This window comes from Bicyclus anynana, chromosome 3 (assembly GCF_947172395.1).
Source record: "Bicyclus anynana chromosome 3, ilBicAnyn1.1, whole genome shotgun sequence".
Taxonomy (NCBI): Eukaryota; Metazoa; Arthropoda; class Insecta; order Lepidoptera; family Nymphalidae; genus Bicyclus; species Bicyclus anynana.
This window is the reverse complement of record NC_069085.1, coordinates 15,768,428-15,794,261: the sequence shown is the minus strand read 5'-3', so window position 1 is coordinate 15,794,261 and position 25,834 is coordinate 15,768,428. Positions and strand designations below refer to the sequence as shown.

The window sequence follows — 25,834 nt, the reverse complement described above, 5'->3', positions numbered from 1 at the left end:
GACAACACTATTGCATTTTTAGTTTTACCTAGTATCTATTAATCTGTGGTTTATAAATTCTTGACAGTTGTGTTGTCCACTTGTCTATGCGTAACAGTGGTAGAAACTTGAAAAACACGAGTATATTGTCATTCTTTTCTTGTTTACCTAATATTTGTATGGCAAAAAGAGATAAAGAACCATGTAAATATTAAGTTGGCGGCACTCAAAACTTGGTATTTGTCCCAGACCCAGCCTGCCATTTTGTAAAATAGAAGGGAGATAAAAAATAGTTTTATGGTGTTAAAATTTTACATAAACGCCGTTGCCATTTCTCTAAGGGCCCATAACAAATGTTTAAATGGACGCATCGTCCATTATAACTCAAGTGTCACGGGATGACGAACAATTAAACAACTATGGATCCGACAGAGGTAAACCCAGTTACACCTGTTACCTAGTGCCATCAAATTGGAGCGTATAATGTTACCTGGTCGTAAAGTTTGTGTGTTTGTTTATCGTGAGCGAATCGTATCAAGTGAATCGTGAAGCGGCTTATCCTTGAATTGTGTACCGTGAGAACTGAGACGAGGTAAACAATTGGAACGTGTTGCGATGACATTTCCAAGCAACCTTGAGAGCCTCGACTGAGTCTCAGCGACGATCCTACACGACCGAGCTTCCGCGTGTGAATTGCTGCTAGGAGTTCGAGTGACGAAGTCTGATGTTTGTTTTAGGGCCATCCCCTGGCGGGCAGCATAACGATGGCGATGGGACTCCCGTGTCGGGCTCCACGCCCCTCGGCAGTAAGAAGTCGGGCGGGACTGGCGGGTTCCTGCGCTCGCTGCTATGTTGCTGGCGCGGCGGGCGAGGCAAGGGCCCGCCCGGCGGGAATGGCGCGAACAGCATCGACGGCAGGGCTTCGCCTCCGCTGCTGGTTATGTCGGACCACATACCGCGGCCGCTGTTACCGCCAGTAAGACACCAGGATATGCACAAAAAGTGTATGGTCATTGACCTGGATGAAACTTTAGTACACAGCTCTTTTAAGGTATGTACCTAAGCATTATTACAGTATAAATACTGACTTGAGATTTAAAATTGACAACTGACTGATGTAGAGAGTCATGTAACAATCTCAATATGGGCTGTTCGAGAGCAAGTTAAGTCATCTCGCTCATCTTTAACTAAAACCATTAAATAGAAACTCTTGGAACTTAACTACTAACATTCACAATAAGAGATGTTTATATTTTTATCAGTGTGTCTATTCCTTATCAGTGTGGTCTCTGTTTATCATTTATCAAGATGTATCAGTCAATGTCATATACAAATATAAATAGTTATTAATATGACACATTATAAGCTGTTTGTAAATACTTGATGAAGTTATAATAGTAGTAATTATAAAATAGGTTTAAGATTTAACAATATAAAGTGTGTCAAATCCATCAACTAATGGTAGTGGTGTGTACTTCAAAATGCTGTAATGCACTGCCTACCATTGCGAGAATATTCCGAACCTATGGAGATATGGTCCTAATATTTGTTCCAGTACAATCTAAAAATGTTGATAGGACACTGGTCAAAGCCATTCGCACAAGAGTTAAAAGAGTGATATGTTAAAACCCAGCGTTGATAGCATAGCATATAGAAGTTGCATATGTTCTACTTCCAATGCTCAAAATTGAAAATGCAACACTGCTCGATAAAAGAGTGTTGCGCTTTTTCGAACGCTTTTTCAAAGTCTGTTAAAAACTTTGTTGTGAATGAGGCATGACGCGGGCATCTCTTAGTAGTACATACCTACTCATTCAAATATACTTTTAATTAGCTATATAGTGTTTTTGCATTGCTAATATGTATTATTTTTAAAAATGTTATATTTATTTCCTTCGTACATTATTCATATTGTCTTAACAAATCAGACGGTGGCCTCATGATATAAACTGTGGTCAAAAACTATATGTAGTTTGCTGTATTAATAAATTTCATAAAATTGTAGTTCTGTGAGCCGAAGATGACTAAGTTCAAGAAAATCTTGAGAAGGCAATGAGGTCGAAGGAATTAAAACTAATTAATAATAGCTAGGTAACACTAATTTGTCACATCCTTCTGCATTGTGTAGGATTCTCACTAGTTATTATGTCTTTGGAACTGCATAGCTCAGGTGAAATGCATTCTTTTTTAAATTTCAATTCATATATTATTTTTTTCAAGTTCACAAGACTATACTTTTGAAAGTCAAATCAGTTGGATTGTTGTGACTTCACTATTGATCTGGGAGGCAGAATTTGAACAGTATTAATATTTAAAAATTAATTTTTGAAATTAAATAAATTACATAGGAATGTGAATGAAGGAAAAACATTGTGACAAAACCAACATACAGGAATGTGAATGAAGGAAAAGATAATAACAAAACCTGCAAACGTACCTGACAATTTTCTTGATCCTATGTGTGTGTGATATCTGCCAATCCCTAAGGTGAACTATTGATTTGTTTTCTTGTTGTTTAGAAAATAATAAAAAATATAAGAATCATCATTATTAACAGCCGATGGACGGACTGCTGGACATTAAAAAAAGAATAAATAAATAAAAAATGTCTTTATGTTGAGCTGGAATCGAACTCTGGTTTAATAAGTTTTGCCCCTTCGTTTCACATCACTTGTTCAGTTGAGTTGATATCATAATGTCGAACTATCACATAAGTAGGCTAGCTCGTAATTTTATGAAGTACCAAATTGGTACTTTACATTAGAGAAAAAAAAAGAAATAATGTCGAACTGTGTTAAGTTTATAAGCATGGCTTGGGTTTATTTTCGTTATGGAATTTCTCAATAGTGTACCTTCCCACACTGAAAGAATTTTTCAAATCAATTCAGTAGGTTCAGAACCTATTCAAAACATACAAACAAACAGTCAAATCCTTCCTCTTTATAATATTGTATAGAAGTATAGATTATCATCTCCATATTCTTTTATATGCGGGTCTATACCTGGGTTCCCTGGGCCGACGTTGTATGGGCCAGTGGCATTTCCCTTTAGCGTTAAAGAAGTTCCGTTTTGCTATATGTACGATATGTATAAATAATAATAATCGACGTCACTATGACATGAACATCATAATGATTTATTCATTTTGCGTAGGCCTTTGTTATCTCGTAATTTCTTTTATCCCGCCTACGCCCACCTATTCCTATTCCACCGAGAGTGATGTTAAATATATCTTTTAATAGCATCAATACCATTAGTAATAGAGATGAGAAAATAGATTAAAATATACTTACATTGAAATAAACATATTATACAATATATATCTATACTCCATATTAATCAGTCTCATTATTTTTATTATATTTATACTTACTATGCATCTGGTATATTTTAATTGCCTCGTTGGTCTATTGTGGCTTTGTGTAATAATGAATAATGATATTGAAATTGCTAAGAAATACAGGTCTTTTTTTATTCTTTACAAGTTATCCCTTGACTACAATCTCACATGATGTTAAGTGATGATGCAATCTAAGATAGAAGCAGGCTAACTTGTTAGGCGTAGGATGAAAATCTACACCCATTTCGGTTTCTACACGACATCATACCGGAACGCTAAATCGCTTGGCTGTACGTCTTTGCCGGTTGGGTGGTAACTAGCCACGACCGAAGCCTCCCACCAGCCAGACTAATTAATAAAAATTCAATCGAAGGTCGTCAAAAAATAGTAGGTAGTAGGTATATTCCTATTCTCCTCTAATTAGACAGAAAAGACTAGTTAGGAGTGGGTGCGACAATAGTTACCGTAGAGGCAATTGAGGCTTTTACTAAAATTCATAGCCACCATCTGATATGAACGTGTTTCATACCTCAATAGCTCAACGGTAAGAGCGGTCGGTCTCATCACCGAGGGGTGGTGGTTCGATCCCCGCCCCGTTAGTCTATTGTCGTACCCCCACTCCTAATTCAGTCTTTCCCGACTTGTTGGAATGGGTCATATTTAAAAGATATGGCAAATGTTCTTTAAAAAAAACCGCTTCGTAACGTAACGCGTTACGGTGCCTATCACGCCTAAGCAGGTTTAAATTATCACTACTGTCAAGCGTGCCAAGACGTATTCTTTTTTTAATGATTAGGAATATTACAATCGTATGTTCAAACTCCTCATTCATGTTTCGTTATCAAAATTAAATAATACTATCAAATCAATGTATAATATTGTCTCTATCAATTGAATGTCGACCAAAAATATAAATACAGCCAATGAACGTCGGAATTGACTCTTGGTAATAATTGTATGGCCAAACAAAACCAAGGCGGTGTCCTCGGAACGTTGGGGCCACACGAATACTGTTTACTGAACTGTTTTTCAATACATAGAATAGTTTTTTTTTTTTAACAACAGTATTTTGAGTCCATTAAGAACACTTTTAGGATTTTTTTTTTAATTTATATTTTCAGTAGATTATGTATTTCGCTCAGTGGGATTTCGCAACGCGTTATAGCCCTCTCTCCGATATGACCTCTCCCTCCGATTCTGGAGGGCGTAGGTTCGAATCCGGTCCGGGGCATGCACCTCCAACTTTTCAGTTGTGTGCATTTTAAGAAATTAAATATCACGTGTCTCAAACGGTGAAGGAAAACATCGTGAGGAAACCTCCACCACCAGAGAATTTTCTTAATTCTCTGCGTGTGTGAAGTCAGCCAATCCGCATTGGGCCAGCGTGGTGGACTATTGGTCTAACCCTTCTCATTCTGAGAGGAGACTCGAGCTCACCAGTGAGCCGAATGGGTTGATAATGATGATGATGATGATGATGATGATGCATTTCGAACCAGTAGTTTAGTATCTACAAACACTAAGCAAACTTATTTGACGTCTCAAAGGTGCTTGGAAACTGAGACTATTTTACATAAACAATTTTTTTTAGACTTGCAATGAAGAATAATATGCGTTTTATTTCCGCGGTGCGATCCGATCCTAATCCGAGATAAATCAGAACTAAGGCCTAGTTCAGACTATTTTAGTATTTTAGTCGAGTACTTACGAACAATTTTTGTATTTACCGCCCAAAAATCTTTCGTACTCGACTAAAATACTAAAGTAGTCCGAACTAGGCCTAAGGCTGCATGGCATAAATGAATTTTGTTACACTCACAATGAAGAAAAGTATGCGATTTATTGCCGCAGTGCCGCTAATATAGAGATAGAGATAATTCAGATAGATAACTCAGATCGAATCCAGATGTTTATTTTGTATTGCGTTTTTGTATCGAAGGATATTGGATTAATTGGATTAGCAGTTATCATTTTCATCAAGACCTGCTTCCTAGCTTAACCTATTGTCTTTACAATCGGTCTAGTAACTCTGGTACAAAGAATTTTAAAGCTAGATCTACACCGATTATTATAGGCTATATTTAATCCCCGCATTCTCGCTGGAAACGGTACTATGCGGGTGAAATCGCAGGCTTAGTCAATACTTATATTATAAAGAGGAAAAATTTTAATGTTTGTTTGCATTGAAACTACTGAATCGATTTGAACAAATCTTTCACTGTTAGGAAGCTACACTATCCCCGAGTGTTATATGCTATATTTTATTCCCGTATACCTACGGGAACGGGAACCACGCGGGAGAAATCACGGGGCTAGTGTTCAATAAAAGTCTCCACTTTGAGTTTAGGGTGTTTATTGTTTCACTAGTAAACATAAAATATTCAACATAGACCCTAGTATTCCCTATATTGTGGTAATTAAAAAATTAAATAATTACTTTCTTCTATAGTTGTGTGATAAAAGATATACTGTAAGTACAGTTTTGTCGGACTATGTTATTGCTAGAGACAGCCTTGTTAAGTTTTCACAGAAGTTCTTCTTAGTATAACACGCATGGTTTAACGTTTAACGTATGAATCAATTGGCTTCATAGAAAGGATATGTATTTCTGTCACAAACTAGCATTGTTTTCCTTTCTGAACAAAGAAGCGAGACGTGCCTCGGAATACTAAAGGTATTGAATTATCAAATCGTAATTAATCATCCAAGCTGTATTGAATAAGCTGGCAAAATAGTATCCGTCACCAAATACTGATTAATGTGAAAAGTTGAAATCGTTGTTTAAGTAGATACCAGTAGCGAAGACTGAAATTTTCTCGTAGGTAACCTGTTCATATGGCTTTTTTCTGAATGTGTTTATGATTGAGTACGTTAAATTATGTACGTCCGTAAAACTAGTGGAGTTTTAAAAGGTAACCCGGTAGGAATCGGGTTAGGAATCATCGCCCCTGTTTAGATACATATCTTTATTACAAAGAGGTAAAGTTTGTGGTATTGTAGGGGATAATATCTGGATCTTGGTGGTTGGTCCTTTGTTGTTTACTTAATTGCTCATCATCCATTTAAAACTAATAATGTTGATGAAGACCCAACATTCTTTTCGTCATATTTCATTTAATTCAATCTTTGATCTCAAATATTGAATCTTCGATTTCGTTTCATTGACCAAGGCAACGTTGAGTTTTAATTGGCACGGGTCGTTTGTTGCTAATTTGCGGGTTTTCCACGCGTTGCTGACTCACTGCCTCATTACAATGCGCATACCTGTGATTTAATAACGCAATTTGCGTTTGTTTCTTCTGTCGCGCTTACTTAGCTGACATTATCCTTGATGTGTTTGTCATATAAAACTGTAGGTGTATTGGGGTTATGAATCCCCCGTGTTCTACTTATGAAGACGTGTCAACTTTAACGTAGCAGTGATAGACGGTGGTAATAGTAGAGGAGCCGAAGAGGGGATTTTTGCAGTTTTTTTTTCCACCGCTAAAAGCGGAAAAAGTAAATAACCATTTATTCTTCCTATAATTTAATCTACCAAATGTAATCGGTCTCAATGACGCTCGAGTAATTGCAAATTTAGCATCCCGGGCTCCCCTACTATAAGAGCCAGTACGGGGAAGTCCTACTCTCAGAATACAGAAAACACCCAGTGGCGTGCCCTCCATAGTTGCGAAAATGCACTGCCTATCCGGGTCATTACGAATGTGACTATTGCTCGTTCGTTACTTTACGTTTAATTCACCAAAAAGAGCAATTTCATCTGCTTCTGCGCGATCATACATTCCGGAGTTTTCTTTATTCTGAGGTCCAACTTCTGCACTGTCACCAAGCATTGTTACAATTCTGTACGAAGCTAGTAGTGCTAACATGCGAACCAGTAAATCGCTCCCTGTCCCATCTCTATCGTCCCAACGCAATGAAAGAGAGAGAGAACGCGGTATTTTCGATTGTACCGCTTGTTGAAAATTGTCTATTTTATTTCACGAGATATCTTGTTGCATGTTAGCATTGCTTGTCCTAAAGGCGGAAAACTATTGCTAAAATAACCACAGATAAATAACAAATATTAATAATTATTATTATTGAAGGAATATTATATTAAAGGGTTTTCAGATAGCATGGGTACCGTGACAGTCATAATACGTACTATTATCGCGAATCGCGGCAAACTTTCAAGAGTGAAACGAACTGTCACCCGCACCATCCTACATGAAACAATCACAAATGTTTAGTATAAATATACCGATATTTATACGGACAGTTTATCATATAGATCACCCTTTTTAGAATGCCGCGATTGTTATCTGTATAAACTAGGAAACATACCTTTAATCTAATAATTGATTGCATGTGTAATTTTAGTGTTTAAAAATAAACAACATGCTGAGTGAAAAATTCAAGGGTAAATAAGTATTGGTTTATCTTTTGTCAAAAAATTATCGTACTTAATGTTTGACTAATTTCCTTTTAACGAGTTACGGAAGAATCCCAAATTGATGGGCAGGAAACACCATTTGTAATGAAGGTTTTACAATTAGAAGGAGACTTTAAGTAAACATATACAGATGTGGAATATTTTTTAAAAACATTTACAGAGGACTCCGTCTTATATGATTTTTGCCTAACTTTTACTTTACGCACGCAACGAAAGCTCTCAAAAGTAATATTTTTCCGTCTTTGCCTGACGTGTTGATGCCTGATGACACACATTGCAGGATATTGTCCTGACGATTAATAGAACAAATTGTGTTGTGTGGCATAATTCTTTAATAAAGCTTTTTTCTTTCTTTCTTTCTTCTTTTCTTTGATGTTCCGCTCTTATTGAAACTAGTGCAGTGTTTTATAACTATCAACGCAATCCACTAAACAAGCATCTTTATAAAATTAAGTACAAATATAGGATCTTGGCAACTCGATAACTTCGTTGATGACACTCCCATGATATGCGGGCGACGGGGGGAAAGACTGCGCGGGTGTGAAATCGTGCGTGCAAGGAGTGAGGAGATTCAGTCGTGGGGTTTTCATTCATCGCTACACGCCCCCCGGCCCGCTCGGACCATCGGGAGTGTTACGAACAAAGTTGCCAAGCTATAGATAAGTGATTACATAACATCTCGTGTAATATATATTCCGTATATTCACTGGAATGTAAAAAATAATAAATATTCATATTGTTTAAATTTATGGGTACTACTTAGTTATTAGAAGTTTATCACACATCCGATTGAAAACAACGCAGGAGCACGTAGTATGTGAATCTGAAACAGTTGAATCGTATTGCAAAATTGTGTATACCAAAGATTACAGATATTTCCACTGTTGGGAGAACTATTTATATCTTTAACAGCGGTTGTAAAGAAAATGATATCTCCTAAATGCATTTTTTTTTAAAATTCTTAATAAACTGGCGCTTGACTAAAATCATACCTGATGGAAAACAATGATGAGGTCTAGAAAATGCCTGTTCGCTCTTGCCTTGAAGTTGCACAAATCAATAGGAAACAGAAGCCGGAAGGGCTCTTCGCTGTTCTTATTAGAAACGTCGATGCGTAACTTTTTGTTCGAATCGACTGGACATCGACAACAAAAGGATTCCAAGTCTTATCATTATTTAATTAAGGATTATGGATTAGCAAATCAGTGAAAACCAAAGTATACGAGTAAAAAACCGAATACATTGCAACAGTAGTGCTAAGTGGGCTACTACCATTTGTAAAACGGCTAGTACCAGCTACATAGACGCCCTTGAGAGATTTCAAACAAGGCTGATATTTGTTTAACATCCTGCCATACATAGATATGTATAATAGGCACGTCCAAAGAGATTTTAATTTCAAGTCTGTCAGAGAGGAAGACTTGCACTTGGCTCACCATCTGGGAGGAGACGGCAGCCTGGCAGTTTTGTAGACTAAATCGAAATAGTATACAAAATCTAGTCAAGAAATAAACCTATTGAAAACGTCGTTAATGGACGTACTCCTTCTGCTGACAAATATATCGACCATCAGGTTCGGCTCAATTTCATGTGACAGATTGCAGAGTATCGGTAGGATATATGAGCAAATAATTTCTTCTTGCTCGTACTTTTCATTACTTACTTAAGGTCGTCGCATTCTAGTCCCTTCGTTGCTTTGTTCACAATCCCTCTCCAAACAGTTCGATCCTCAGCTTTTCCCGTTAGTGATATCACCTGGTAGGCCAGAGCTAGAGACCAAAGCGGCTAGGTGATCGGTTGCGCGGTCTTTTACCTTCCACTTAACCCATAACTATCAGCTTTTCCAAGTTATCGGAGTGGCGGCGGGGAAATATGACCAAAATAACTTGTATAACAGATAGCTGAGAGTCTAGTGTGTTCTATTGTCTATTGTTAATAAAATCCGTTTGTCCCTCAGCCTATAAACAACGCAGACTTCGTGGTGCCGGTGGAGATCGACGGCGCGGTGCACCAGGTGTATGTGCTGAAGCGGCCGCACGTGGACGAGTTCCTGCGGCGCTGCGGCGAGCTGTACGAGTGCGTGCTCTTCACCGCCTCGCTCGCCAAGTACGCGGACCCCGTCGCAGACTTGTTGGACAGGTAAATGATATGTAGCGTTGCCAGAGGACTGTGCTCGTAGTATCTCAGCCCATACACAGCGCAGACTGCCAATAGAGATCCTGTCGCCAATATATTAGTCAGGTAAATCTTTGTTAGAACGCCAATTATTCTTATGCATTGCCGCATTGAATTAGCTTGGTGGATCTAAACTTATATCTCTCGTGTAAAGAGAGCGAGTGTTGCCCTGCTGTTTGCGATTAGAAATAGGCTGATAACTAGCATTTGAAAAAAGAAAGTTCAGGGTCGACTGGCGCTGAAGAGCACCCAGTATTTTACGTGATCGAATCAGAAATGGGATCTTAAAAAAACCAGCGTAATGTGTAGCAAACCTGAAGAAAGGGTGGGTACATATTTCGAAGAACTGATGGACCTAAATTAAAAACAAGCTACGTTTCAAAAACGCCTATTTTACAGCATTCTATAACGTTGAGTATCATTATGAGCCAATGGACGTCAATAGGTATCATCGGCATCGAGCTGCCTGCATTCAGCGGAAAAATGGTTACGAGGAACCCTTTTGGCGTCAATTCATCTAATGTGATTTGACCAATAGTGCTTACAAGACTGGGGTCGCCGTTTCAACACCTTGGTGCACCAACGTCCATCAGTTTTTCGAACTAAAAACTATTTCCTTAAATCATCATCATCATCGTATCAATCCGATAAACGTTTAATGCAGGCATTGTGTATCCAAAATCTTGCAACTCGCTTGATGTCGTTAATCTACCTAATGAGGAGTCAACCAACATTGCACATTTTCGTTAAATAATTTAGTTTTAGTAAAATCGTGATTTCAGAAAGTGAGCAGCAAACGAATCTTGAGACAGAAAGGGCGACGGAAAGGCGTCAAGTGTGTTTTGTTGTTCACACTCCGCGCTGAGTATGCGGGCCGCTTGTGAAGGGTTGTGAGAACTAATGGACCAATAAATACGTATTGGAATCGAAGCGGCGATTTAAATGCCGCAGATGTTCGTATGTGGTGCATTGAACGACTAATTGCTTGAATTGGGGGACCCGAGTGTTAATGGAGCGATTTTTTTGGTTGTCGAACATTGGAGATTGCTAAAGTGTCCATATGAAACAACTTTATTATTTACACTGTGTTTCGCGGCTTTACTAGCATAGATCTTATTTCTGTGAGAAATCAGGATAAGAAAATAATTCTGAATTAGCACATTCAACCGATTGAGTAATATACATACCTCCATTATAAATCTTTTGCATTCAAAATATTAGATTATTTAACTGGCCCAGTCGGTCGTTACAATTTCAAATATTTTCACATTTTGAATTGAAACTATTTCTTGAATTATGTGTGTATCCTTTAGCTCCATTAGTGAGAACCCCTTAATTGTTCTAACATTGAATTTACTCTGAATGCCGCAGCAAATTCAATTAATTACAGGTGATTAGTCGCGTTCGATTGAAGAAATCTTTTATCGAGACGTGAGAGTTCATGAAGCCGATCAATATGATTAACCTCAGCTATAATGATGGTCACTGAATTAAAAATGATTCGTCTTAAATCCACAAACCTGCTTTAAACCGGCGTCGCAGTTTTAAGTTTTAGATCCTTTCGTATGATAGTCTTTTATTGGTCTGTAACAAGCTGTGAAACATAAAAGACTGGCCCTTTTAAGCGGTTCTCGCAGGCTGAACTTAATTTAAATGTGTATAAAAAGCAACATTTTAATTATACATTCTGAGTCGCATGTAAACTGTTTATTTTTGTATGACCAAGTCACGGAAGTCGGAAAAGCGTCCACGTGGAACTTTAATATCGTATGGAGCGCCGGATAAATTGTGTTAAATTTGTTGTAAAAAAGTTGATCGGATCCATTTGACAGCTCCATTTAATGAAATATACGTCAAGTCAATGTCAAATCCCTAGAATACTGTCCATTTGACTTTTTTTTTCAATTCTTTACAAGTTAGCCCTTGACTACAATGGTAAATGATGATGCAATCTAAGATAAAATCGGGCTAACTTGTTAGGAGGAGGATGAAAATCCACACTCCTGTCGGTTTCTCTAACGCTAAATTGCTTGGCGGTACGTCTTTGCCGGTAGGGTAACTAGCTGCAGCCGAAGCCTCCCACCAGCCAGACCTGGACTAATTAAGAAAACCGTACATATTTCCAGCGCAGAAGTCGAAATATAAGGTCGCAAGCCTTAATCTTCACTCGCGTACTCACCTGTACCACTCAGAAATGACGGCATAGTGCTCAGAGTTATTTTCTGGTAAAGTAACAGCCTTTTAAGCGTTATTCATGTTGGTTCATTTCACATGTAATATTTGTTCAAGGGCTTGTAGTCTAAAGCTAAAACAATTTATACGTAAATGGTCTCTTATTTGTATGTTGAATGTTGCAGATGGGGCGTGTTCCGTGCGCGCTTGTTCCGCGACAGCTGCGTGTTCCACCGCGGCAACTACGTGAAGGACCTCAACAGCCTCGGCCGCGACCTGCGCCGCGTCGTCATCGTCGACAACTCGCCCGCCTCCTACATATTCCACCCGGACAATGCTGTGAGTTGTCACTGTCTACCTAGTAGCAGCCTTATTATTAGCATTACTAGCTGACGCCGCGCGTTTTCGACCGCGTGGTTCCCGTTCCCATAGGAATATTGGGTTAATATATAGCCTATAGCCGAAATTAGCCTATATGAACGAATTTTTCAAATCGGACCAGTAGTTCCTAAGATTAGCGCGTTCAAACAAACAAACTCTTCAGCTTTATAATATTAGTATAGATAAGGACCACAATTGCTCGGCGATTTTAAATACTTACAGAGTTGTAGGTATTCACTTATTTGCTATCGGCAATTTCGTAAAATTAATTGTGCATCCTACCCTTTCCCTTTATCGACGTTACGAGAATCTTCTGTTATTTTGTGGCCGTATAAATAGGCTAGTTTTTAAAAGCTTGATGCTTCATCAAGTGAGTGACTTAACTACCTACCTTTTTTATGCAAACAGGCTCGCGTTTGACTGTGATCTAACCTGATGGTAATTGTAGTTACAGTCTAAGATGGGACACGCTTGCCTAGAAAGTGCCTATTCACTCTTGTTTTAATGATACGGAAGTTATAAGATACAGGAAACACAGACTGGGTAGGGTATTCCAATTTGTACGAGTCCTAGGGACATCTACAACATAGGGATGAAAACTCACCCGATGTCTTGCGGTGCGATGGTAAAAAGGCGAAGTTGGTATGACGTGCGTATGCGAATAGTTCCTGAGCACACTCTTCAAAATATATCCTTTAAAACACTGACAAACTGGCAACTTTCCGCTGATGCTCAACCTACGGTTTTGGACTATGTTTAACCTGTTTGAATGTGGATATTTGGAACTCTCATTAAGGAATGGATTAGTCTCATCAGAGTGATCAGGTGTTTCATTCCGAATTCTCGGACCTCACGTAAGAATATCCATCGCGGCAACTACGTCAAATAAATAAATTCTCGTACAGAGATTGGTCATTATACCCTTAGGCCGAAAATCTTCAGCCCCGAAAGGGGGCTGGAAGAACATGACTAGGGGAATAATATCCACCGCGTCTTACCCGGGCAAGGAGGCATATCCTCAAAGCCCGTACCCTCGCCCGGCTTTGGTGATGGTGATTCAGGGAGATGACCTGCTTGCTGAGATATAGGTTGTCATTTTAATGTCTTTCTAACAACATCATATCTGATCCTGATCCCGTAACATTACAGGTACCTGTCGCGTCATGGTTCGACGACATGACAGATTCAGAACTTTTGGACTTGATACCGTTTTTCGAGAAACTGAGCAAGGTGGACAGTGTGTATACAGTGTTGCGCAACTCCAACCACCCGTACAACCCCACACAGAACAACTCGCCGCCCACATAGCCGCGGCCCTGACCCCGAGCGCACGAGCGAGCGCGCCACGTGCGCCGCGCGCGCTACGTCCGCGTGCCCGCGCACGAGCACGTGCGCCGCGAGCGCGTGCTCCGCGAGCACGTGCGCCACGAGCACGTGCTCCGCGAGTCGCGCGTCGGCCACGAGTTGGTCCCGGCGACGTCGCGCCCGCTGACGCTCCTCGAGACGCTCATCAAGAAAGGGGCGAACTTCGTCTTAAGTGCCAATTTTGCCTTCTGGTTAGTAAGGACGTTATTTGTACCTATTTTACATTTTAGGTATTTCTTAGTGCGTAAGTGGTCCGTGTAGATGTATTGCGATCTTTATTTTTTTTTTAACCGACTCTTCTTCATAGGCGAGACTATTTTTTTTTTTGGTATTGTTTGGGATGCGGTTTTGACTTTTTGGAGTGTTATAATAATGTTCCGAAATATTTACTAATGGTATTTTTTTTTAATTCAAGCATTAAAGTACCGTATCCCAAATTGGTGTACCTACCAAGTAACTTCTTGTTGAGCTTCCGTGACTAGATGTGCATCTAACTATCCGACTATATGTAATTTAATATGAATTTTAACGAATCGATGATTTTTTTTGTGAACGATGAAACTATTTATGCGAAATCAATTTCAACTTTTTTATATCGTGCTTGGGAACAAATATAAGTAAGTTAGGATATTGCGAACGGTTAAGGTTTAGGGGTTTATTAAGTGTTACGTAAACGCATTGACAATATAATGGAGTTCTATGAATTGCAAGACATTTTGATTTTACAGCTGTAAGCTTCACTACGTCTAATTTTTTTAATAAATATTCAGAAAATACTTTAATAATTTTATTATAGCCAAGAAATTAGATGACATGCAAGTACTTCTCCATCTGCAAAAATCTGTAATAATTAATGTTACTCAATGGAGTTTACGTAATACTAGAAAGGAACCCCGACATAGAAATTTCGACTTGGTTTGCTTTTTCTAATGAAATTAAACTTAACAATCTATAGACTCGATGTAATCACGAATTTTTGCGATTCGGCTGTTATTTACACGTAAGTTTTACCCAGCCGTACGGTAGTGTATATATTATAATATTTTTATCATGTATATGTAAAGGTATATGGTAAGCTCTTATGTCTCTCACACATAGGTAGAAAATTCTGATTGAAACTATACTTCTCATCAAAAAAATCGAAACAGTCCGCTATTACAGTTTGTTTCGATTTTTTTGATGAGATGATATTTCGCTATATATCATTGACCTCTTATAATAAAAGGACGCACAATGATGTAGAAAATTTCACTTAAAACTGGCCAATTTTGCTTTGACAGTTAAAGAATTATTGGTAAAGAAAATTATACCTAAAGCCCTTTAAATATAGTCCAATATTGAATAAAAACCCACATTCAGAGCAAATTCAACCTTAAGAATTGAATTTAAAGTTGAATTTGCAAATACGACTTCAATTGAATGCCAAAAAGTTGTGTTTGGCACTCATTGAGTGGGGACGTTTTTTGGTCGCTGATTGTGCATCCACTTTTTAATAGGAGATCGATGCTGTATATTATACGTATTTTGACATAAAAGGACAAAGAGAGTCAGGTCCTTTATTGGAATGCAAAGGACAGACAGTGTCTTCGTCCCTTTATCTATTACCAGAAAAATAAACCTTACTACAATCAAATTGGAACTAACTCTTTCACAGGTTGCCAAAAAGTGTTGTGGCCATACCAATCCGAGTCGTTTATTTTTTGGTCAGGCATAATATATACTCAGAAGCAGAATTATTCGCCCTCTTTAATATGACGCGAGTATATTATAGTAGGCGGATAATTGTGCCTCTGAGTATATGTATACATCTTACTGGGCTTATACCATACATTACGATTAATTCTAATATTTCGATCGGAATTTTCCACCTGATCTGGAGATGCGTTTTAATCTTTTGCGGTAAACATTCGATCAACATACGAACAGTACAGAACGAGCGTCAATACTATTGCTTACACAATTTACTCAAAGCTTTATGCTTATTTAAATAGAGTTTAAAATCGTATGTAAAAATATAGATTTTATAAAACCATTTTTTTTTGTATGTTTTATACCATTTACAACTCTATTCATATGGTATAAGGTTGATAATTATTTGCAGGAAAAATGTTCGAACATTCTTTAGTAGCATATGGCTTGGGCTGTACTGCTCTATACACGGTGTACATAAAGTATTGTATTAAAATAAGCATTAAGGATAATAGCGGCTGAGATATTAGCATTTGAAGATGGTGACTGTAATATAATAACCTTATTATATAAAGGTGGGTACAGATCAGCGTTTCGAGCGTAATGGAACATGTTACACAGCGAGCATTCGCTGTCAGATCATGCAAGAAATGAGCTGCTTGATAATACATTTGCCTGTGTATTTTGAAGAGATCTTTTGATTTTGATAGTTTCGTCATCACTAATTTACCAAAGGATTATTGTAATTTTATACACTTACGAAGTCTATATCCCCTGGACGCGTACAGAACGTTTTGGTTCCTCGTTCCTGGTTGTTAATGCAAAGGTATAGAAAGTCCTAGTTTCTCCCTATTTCCTACGACCTACATGTTGGATATATAAACAATTTTAGACACTGATTTGATTTTGAACTTTAAATATGATCAATATACCCTTTCACCTCTTATTAGGTAGTAAGGCGGGATGTTGAATTCATAAACTCCCCTTAACTATTTAAAATTTTACCCCCTTAACCATTTTGCATTATATAAAAATGCAGGCAGACAGACCTAGCTGTAAACGCCGTAACTTAACGTAACGTAACGCTGCGATTGTTACATTACGCCTCGTGACACTGGTCAATACCTACCTTGATAAAGCGAGAGGAAATGCTTGTAGCAAATATATATTATTATGATGTAACTATATATATGTTCAGTCGCCATCTTTAAATTTGAATAGTACCTGCACCAATCTAAAGCCAGTGTTACATAGATGAAACACATAATATATTGTGTAATGAATTATTTTATATGAAATTAATATTAAATTTATATTAGCTTAAAAATAATTCGACATATTATTATGAATATTATTTTTACACAAATAAGAATTAACGTGCAAAATACGTTTTTTAAATCAATTGATTTTTTATATAGTTTTAATATTATTAACGACGGAGATATTAATTTTAATAAATTATGAAGTATTTATTTTCTGTAAATTGCGTGGTAGAAAATAAGGTATTTCAAATTAGTGTGATTTATTAATTAATAATAACAATAACGGTGTGAATGGAATTTTAACAAAAAAATAATAATAATACACATAAGGAACAGAAGTCTTATGAATTATTATATGTGACATATTAAAAGTAATAAATTAAAATGTTTTATACCATATACATATACGACTTTCAATGAAATGCCATATTTGTTTTCGTTAGAGTTCCTCCAGTGTAACATTAGCTTTAGATTGAGGTCTGCGCACATAAGCGTTGATGTGATCAGTTTTTACGAGTACATTATGATAATGTATGCAAAATGTACAGTGTGTACATACCTTTTATCTGCGAGAAAAATATAGGAAATTCTTTAAAATAAAATTTAATTTTTAAACGCTTTAGAGACAATAATCGAGTCAGTGTCATAAAAGTTTTTTTTTTTTAAAGTAATAGTAATTACGAAAACTATTTTACTCAAATTATTATGTTGCTAAGTTATGTATCCAGCTTAATAGAAACTGGCATACAGTGTGATTCGTAACTAAATAAGGATATAAATAAATGATGGATTTGATCAACCAACCAAGTGAAATGATGATATTTTTATACGTATTTAACATTTTTTCAATTCATGTTTTCGATGGAAGTCAGTATTTCGCAGCGCAAATTGTTAGGCGCGGTTTATACAAGCATGGTGACACGATTTTTTTTTAATTTTCGTAAATTACCTGCAACATTGCGGAAAATTGTAGCTTTATGTTACGTTCGTTGTTAGCTCGTTAGTAGGAGAGCCGAAGAGGGGATTTTTGCGGTTACTCGAGCGCGGCAGATAAACATAAGGGTCTATACCTTGCACATTGTTGAGTACCTCCACCAAGTAGGTATGAGCCCTTGATATTGGTGGGTACGTTTAGGGCAACCAAAAAAAAAACTAACTTCATAAATACTCAACCAGCACGTCAGATTAAGATAAGGTAGGTGAGTTGATAGCTAAAAACTGCACATTTCGAATATCGGACGATTTGAGCGTAACGTAATGGAATGGAAGGGTTTCAAAGTTACAAAATAAAACCCTTATTACCCTTAGTTCACGAGTTACGAGCGCGATTAATTTTTTACTTATTTTGAAGGAAATGGATATTTTAATTAATCGCTATAGTTTTCTGACAATTTAAGTAAGCCAAAGTAACAAAAATTGCTTTTATAGTCTGTTGTTTTTTTTTCCACCGCTAATAGCGAAAAAAGTAAATAACCATTTATTCTTCCTATCATTTAATCTACCAAATGTAATCTGTCCCAATGGCGCTTTAGTAACTGCAAATTTAGCATTCCGGGCTCCCTTACTATTAAGTCCGTATGTATTAACAGATGTGATTGTGAGTATGCTCATCATCATATCAGCCGATGGACGTCCACTGCAGGACATAGGCCTTTTGTAGGGACTTCCAAACATCACGATACTGAGCCATCTGCATCCAGCGAATCCCTGCGACTCGCTTGATGTCGTCAGTAACACCCCTTGCCCCGCCGTTACCGTAACCGCTGCCAGAGCCAGGAATAGCGGGGCTGCCGGGGACTAGGGGCTGTGTTGTGTTTTTGTAGTCCATACTAAGTTTTGCCCAGTACTGACCACGCTGGGCATGCGGGTTGGTCAGCGCAGTGCTAGATTACTCGCGCCGGTGTCGCTGCTGCCCGACACCGGCCTGTGGCATTTCGTAATCTAGCCTGTGGGAATGGATATACCGCCATTCGTCGGTATCTTAATTCGAAGTCTATCTTCTGACCTCTATAGGCAAACCATATCTGGCTTCTCCTTCGCAAGGTACAGAGGTGTGGGGGAATAAACAGATAGAGAAGCGAGCGATAGGCTAATCTTTCATCCAATCATTGACACCGCACCTCTTGCTAGTCTGAGACCCGGCGTCAGAAATATATATACACTCATCTGTTATTTAAAATCTAGGAAACCATGAACTAGTTCAAAGGCAACTTAATGCAGTAAAATTAAGCATAAAATAAGCTTTCATATCACATATAAATAACATTACTTAACTATTTATATCTGGCAACCCTACAGTTGCAGTGTGAAATTAGGCAACCATTACTCTTTTTCTATTATTTTGGTTATATCCCGTTACCTAGGGTATATATTTTTTAAATTAACTAATGAGGGAAGGAGATTATATAAATTAAAAAAAAAAATGAACATTTAATACTATTCAGCCGCAATTTAACTGGGCAATCTATGAGTAATGTGTAAATATGAATATTTTCTATAGTTTATTTCTTATTCCAAATTAATAACAGATGGGGGTATATATTTCTTATGTCGAATTTCGTACTATATTCCTGTATATCGGTACTTAATTCTCGGTTTATGATAGCTCAAAGTGTCAAATCTCAGCCAGTGTAAACCGCGCCTAATATAATTTGATTGTCTCAGTATTAACTAGTTTTGTAGAGATTGATGCCATTTAACGTAAATAACATTAGTATATTCACTACACTATATTCTAAAAAGCATTTTTCATATTTATTTAATACTAGCTGATGCCGCGCGGTTTCACCCGCGTGGTTCCCGTTCCCGTGGGAATACCGGGATAATATATAGCCTATAGCCTTCCTCGATAAATGGGCTATCTAACACTGAAAGAATTTTTCAAATCGGAACAGTAGTTCCTGAGATTAGCGCGTTCAATCAAACAAACAAACAAACAAACTCTTCAGCTTTATTATATTAGTATAGATTTGCGATAGCCTCGAGGGATTAATTTAAAAATCAAAGTAATTGATTTAACTATCATATACCAACGTAATCAATCGTATAAATTAAAGTCTGATAATGTATAAATAATAAGTTTTCAATGTTTTCAATCAAAAAATTCAAAAAATTTCATGAGTCAGATCGTCGGCGTAACTTAAATGTTATTGAAAAAAATTAAAACTACATATTTGAAATATTTTGTAGGGAAATTCATACGAGTAAAATTGCAGATATTATGAATTTCTTTACAAACGTGTAATCTCCTGTAATAGTGTCCTGTAAACAAATGCAACCGAAGGCAGGTTCGTTTTTTTTTGAGTAAAATACTAAATATAAAATTTAACTACGTAAATAATAATTATTAGGTGAAATGAATAAAAAAAATGGTGCTTTCAGTATTCAGTATTTCTCCCATTTAGGGTAAGCGATTCAAAACTTTACTGAACAATTTGTAGCACTATATATAACGCACATTCTTTGGGTTGGTGATTTAAAAAAAATGCAACGGTCGAAAATTTTTGAGTGTGATATTCCTACGAAAATATTGTATAGATATATGGCAAGTATGTTGAACCAAAATTTGACAGTTGTCTGCGCTGGTACTATAGGCTAGATACCTTATTTTTAAATGGCCTTAGATTGTTCATTATTAGTACTAGATTAAAAACCTCGTGACGTCACAGAATGGGCGACAGCGTTTTTGTCGTTTGGAAAAGTTTAATTAATGCATAATTTCTAAATAAAGTTTTCTATGAAATCCTTAACTTTTATTAATTGACATCCATAAATTTGATACCAGTCACCTACCCTTATTATTTACAAACAAAACTTGCCTACATTAAAGAAGTCAAATAATTTAAAATTTCAAACAATATTACTAAACGTCAAACGAATTGTTAACTAATATTTTTGTCAAACGCTCCGATTGTAAAGGATTTGTTATAGTGACGTCATGAAACAGTCGAAATATATACCATCATGGCCGACAGGCGTTTTGGCTCGTATTGTCAAAAAATATTCAAAAATTTTTTTTTTTTGTGATCACGTCTCAAAAACTTTTGATATTTTTTTTTCAATCTAGTAGAACGATAATGAACAATTTAAGGCCATTAAAAAAGGGTCAACTAACCTTTTGTTATTAGGAGATGATATAGCGAGTTTCGCATTCGCAATGCGCCGCCACTAAGAGCAACACACTCATGGGTTAAGATTTTATTGCGATGACTGATTGAGAGTTGTTAACGTCAGATTTTCATCTTTTCTAACTAATTAAGTATCTTGAGGTTGATATAGAAACTAAAAATGTAATTATTATGTATTACTTTTTTACATAACAGGTAAGAAAGAAACTTAAATAGGCTTTATATTAAAATAAAAAAATAATTACTGACTTTGATACATCTCTAATTAAAATATGGCAAAGGCCATCCCTATTTATTGTTATTTTTGTCCTTGATTGCTTAGCAAACATTTGGTTTAATTGTTTTATTTTCTTTTTTTTTTTCAACACATATTCGATTATATTATTGTTTTGATAGTGGGCGTGTATATAAGATTTTTATTACCTTGCGAGTAACATGATTTTGATTATGATTTGGACGCAGTTTAACGTATTTTACAAGTTTGTTATTTAGTGACTATCGGTGTATGTATATGCAATTATACATATTTTTATTCATAAATATACACTATTGCTAGTATTGTAACCTTGTCCTTATGTTAACGATGCTCTGACGTAATACGTGTGTATTATCTGCGATCATAATTCACGCCATACTGAATGTCAAACGGTCGTCGACCCAGAGGTGCGCGCCTCCCATTGGCCCACGATCGCGTGATATTCAGAAACTAGCCAATAATCGTCGTTATTTCATTGACGAATCAGCCGTCCCATTCATATCGTGTAATCGCTTTACTTTATTTTTTTTTTACTTTCTGAAGGTCATTACAATTGCATTTATACTTGTGCGTGTAAATTAATATTATTAATTACCAGCTTTAAGTCTTTGTGTAAATAATATTATCGTATAATCAATTTGAATTAATTTTTCTATTGGATTGATAATAAACATTGGAAAAATGTATTTTGAAATACACAATACCAATTCTTGGTAAACGTAAATTGTAAGTATATATTTTTGTAATATTAGTAATTGTAATATTTTTAATGAAATAATGTGGCAGAAAATTTGAAAATGTAATAAAAAATAATCGATTAAATTAATGAACGATTTTTGTCCCAAGCGTCTACGAAGTACTTACTGTAAAGAGTACTAACCCATTATTCTGTCGGCTTGCATTAAATAAAACGTAAACATATCTACTAATATATATTTAAAATACAATGACAATATTAAGGAGGTCTTTTTAAGAGCTTACAATAGTAGAAAAAATTGTCACCTCAGTGCAAGTTAAGAGTGACAAGTATAAAGGTGGTTGCATACATAACGCGCTTTATTGCTGACGTGATGACAAGGACAATTCGTCAGTATACATACTAATGCGTATGTATGAGACGTTTACGTTACACCAAGTTCAGTCCACGTCTTAATCCCGTTGCATATGCAGCGACCTTTAATTTAATCTAGCGTTGAAGTTCCTTTCAAGGGTTTTTTTCGCGGATTATAGTCAAACCGAATTAGGAACGACTATCAACTGTATAGTGGATGAAAAGTGTTTTAGAATTTAAAAAAAATAATAAAAATCCTGACCAAATTATTTAATGACATTTTTAAAGACAGTTTGGTCAGGATTTTGTAATTTTTTTTTTAACACTTGATATAAATCACTATACACCCAATAAACAGATAGGTGAAAGTCGTTTCTAATTTGGATTTGCCGGTATTACAAATACGCAATACATCGTCACTCGGGTTTTGCACTCAGTGTGGACAATAATGCGCAAAAGTGTAAATGTAGTTAGGCCGGTCATTGCCCATAGACCACGGTAGAGCATTTATTTTGTAAGCATTAACACTTAGAGAGGTCGCACATCAGATCAGCATTCAGCAAGCGTTCAGTTTTAAGTAACAAAGTCAGCTTATAGTTTTGCTTACAATAAATACAGAGTAATCCGATTCAAATATTATGACGAATCGGAACATCGTCCGCTGTGATGCGCAATGTAAAATTTTAGGTATCAGCGGTACGTAGGTTCGCGGTGGTGGGGCAAAATCCCGCGGAACTCCTCCACCCACGTGCAGCAGCACTCGCAGCTAACTTCAGAAACGATTTGAAAAGATGTAATATTTCTGTGATATACTGTATAAAGATTCCAATAGTAATCAAACAATAATCCATTTTTTTGGGCAATTTACTATTAATTACCACTTTTTTATAATACGGCTCTAGGTTCTAAGGCTTTTGAGTTGCTAACACTCGATTTTAATATCCATCTACATTTGCAGTTGTATCTGAAATTCGATTATTACGGTGCCAACTCTAATAATTATTCTTATAACTCTATGATACGCAATGCAAAAACCATGATAGTTGTAATAACTCTAATAATATTGGAATCATGAAAATCCGCAGAAATATTAGTAGCGTATTTTGTCAGTTAAAACATCGTACGCTTGCTGACTTCTGATGTGGTGTGCGACCAACCTTAGAGGTAGGATGTTATAGTAATATATGTATACGTTGATTTCTCTAGTTTTTAAGTATTCTGTTGTTCGTGTAAATCTGTATAAAAATATTTAGCGGAAAACTTAACTTGAAACACACGATATTGAAATTATTATTATTATTATGTCTTCTGTGAATTGTAAATCATTGTTTACACTTAAAACGTGCTTTTAGAATAGGCAGCCATAATTGATGGACAGAGTTTAATATATTATTTTGTACAATATTCAACTGCAGATTTTTTTAAATACATTATATATTTTCATAATTCTTTTTAAGAAAATAATACATATTAAAACTTTATTAAGTGAACGTGTGACATGAAAAAACGAGACAAATTCAAGAAATGTAACTATAGCAGGAAATCTTAAATTGAATTTATCTTTAAAATAAAATTCTATTACAGAATAAAAATTCAAATTTATTATGGCTGTCTATTCTATATGTGCGTCACAAAAAAATCGCACCGAAAAATCGTCCATTCTTGTTAGAAATTAATTGTTAATTTTTATATTATACTTAGTGAAGAAATTAATTAAATTAATGCATGCAATAAAAATCAATTGATATTTTTTTCCTAATTGTAAATTAAATTACGTTCTTTTTTAACATTATTCGAGAATTCATTGTTATATAATTGATTTGCGAATGTTTTTTTTTTATATCTGTAATTTAATATTAGTCGTAAGTTATGTGGAATAGTGATTTTTAACGCAATAATTAATATTATATTTGTGTTTGGTATATTAGCTAACTCCTGCAAACGTTATCATTTTATACATGCTGATATTGAGGCCCATGAAATAAAGTAACAGTTTAAAATATATCGTATATCAGTACGTAAATAATATATCGATAACTAGAAATTTTCTACTTTAGATATGATATGTGCCTACAAAATCACCCCTAAAATTGATCCGAATTTATCTAATCCACTGAGCGCACACATGCACAATTTTGTGTTTACTTACATTATATATTTATGTACACAATCATTAACCTATTATAATAAAAGGACGCACAATCATGTAGAAAATTTCACTTAAAAACTGGCCAATTTTAGCCGACTTCAAAAAGGAGGAGGTTCTCAATTATTGGTAAAGAAAATTATACCTAATACCTTACCTTACCTTTAAATATAGTCCAATATTCCAGAAAATCCCAAATTCAGAGCAAATTCGACCTTAAGGATTGAGTTTAAGGTTGAATTTGCAAATGCGACTACTTGAATTGATTGCCAAGAAGTTGTGTTTGGCACTCCTCATTGAGTGGGGACGTTTTTTGGTCGCTGATTGTGCATCCACTTTTTAATAGAAGATCGATGTATAATATATAATACACAACTCGACATTGTAGACAATATTCAGGTATTTTAAAATTTAATAACTTTTGTTGTTTACAAAGCGACAATTAGCCACTTTCGTCTGCCTCAGTTTGAACGCGCTAGCGACATATTTATTGTATAAAATCTTTGTCGATAACATATCGGTATATAGGTAATATATTTTACATGCCCTAATGTCGGTTTGAATATAATGGTAACGTTTAAAAGCGGTATGGAACTCGATTTAGTCCCGGTGCTTTCTTTTGTAACCTAATGGTAGCCATATTTTAGTGTGAGAGAATAGCCATCAAGCCCATCATAAGGTACAAGGGTATAGTTACTAATTAATTTATAATTCACACCTATCTTGAATTGTTTTTCATAAAATGTTAACTCTGAGCGTCTGTGAGCGTTTTTTTTTTTAATTTTAATAAAAGCAGAAATAAAGGCCATAGACAATTAGAACAATTTTGACAGATCGGTATGTCCTTTAACAAGTCGTATCTATTATATTAATCTGTGGCATAACATTTGATTTGTCAATTAATTTTCATATCCTCAACACAATCTTTATTAGTAAGTCCTATTAGACTCCGAATAGAGCCTATTATAGTCTGACACTCCCATGATATGCGGGCGACGGGGAAAGAAAGCTTTTTTATCATATTCCTTAAAAAAATTGTAACAGATCATCACATTTTGTCCTACATCTAAAATATTTGGAGGTCCTGCTTTTGACTATAGGTACTAGAAAAAAAATAATGGGATGAATTGAAGCTTGTCACAGACGCTCAGGTTACAGTGTATGTAATTTTTTTTTTATTTTAACTTTATTTAATATTCAAGGTAAGGTTTCCCAATTTTTTTTTTGCGACAGCTTTTACCATATTATTATGTGCTGAAATAGTCGAGTTCTGTGTTACTTCACAAGTTTTTATAGTTTGCTTATAAACAAAGTACAAATCATGAATAGTATGGCAGTGGTTATAGCGAACAAAATGTTATGAAAACATTTTTTTTTAAATATATTTGTTTATTTTAGTGTAAGTTTATCTTATGCCGCACACGCATCTATAAAATTTATTGCAGTTTAATTGATA

The 25,834-nt window shown here is 35.9% G+C and overlaps 2 protein-coding genes across 2 annotated transcripts in view; both read left to right on the top strand.

Moving 5' to 3' along the window:
* The window catches only part of LOC112053876 (eukaryotic translation initiation factor 3 subunit H), a 158,405-nt gene that overhangs the window by 106,251 nt on the left and 26,320 nt on the right, over positions 1-25,834 (top strand). The gene's annotated exons all lie outside the window — the stretch shown is intronic.
* Positions 166-15,005, top strand: LOC112053883 (carboxy-terminal domain RNA polymerase II polypeptide A small phosphatase 1). The gene is made up of 5 exons (XM_024093474.2): positions 166-413; positions 717-1,030; positions 9,712-9,893; positions 12,287-12,440; positions 13,632-15,005. The coding sequence occupies exons 1-5, from the start codon at positions 341-343 to the stop codon at positions 13,788-13,790; spliced, it is 882 nt and encodes a 293-aa protein (XP_023949242.1). The 5' UTR covers positions 166-340; the 3' UTR covers positions 13,791-15,005.

Excerpts from the sequence above, each read along its gene's own strand:
- LOC112053883 (XM_024093474.2), top strand. The coding sequence starts at position 341 with ATGGACGCATCGTCCATTATAACTCAAGTGTCACGGGATGACGAACAA. Across the intron at positions 1,031-9,711 it reads TAGTACACAGCTCTTTTAAG|CCTATAAACAACGCAGACTT; the intron begins GTATGTACCTAA and ends TTTGTCCCTCAG. Across the intron at positions 9,894-12,286 it reads GTCGCAGACTTGTTGGACAG|ATGGGGCGTGTTCCGTGCGC; the intron begins GTAAATGATATG and ends TGAATGTTGCAG.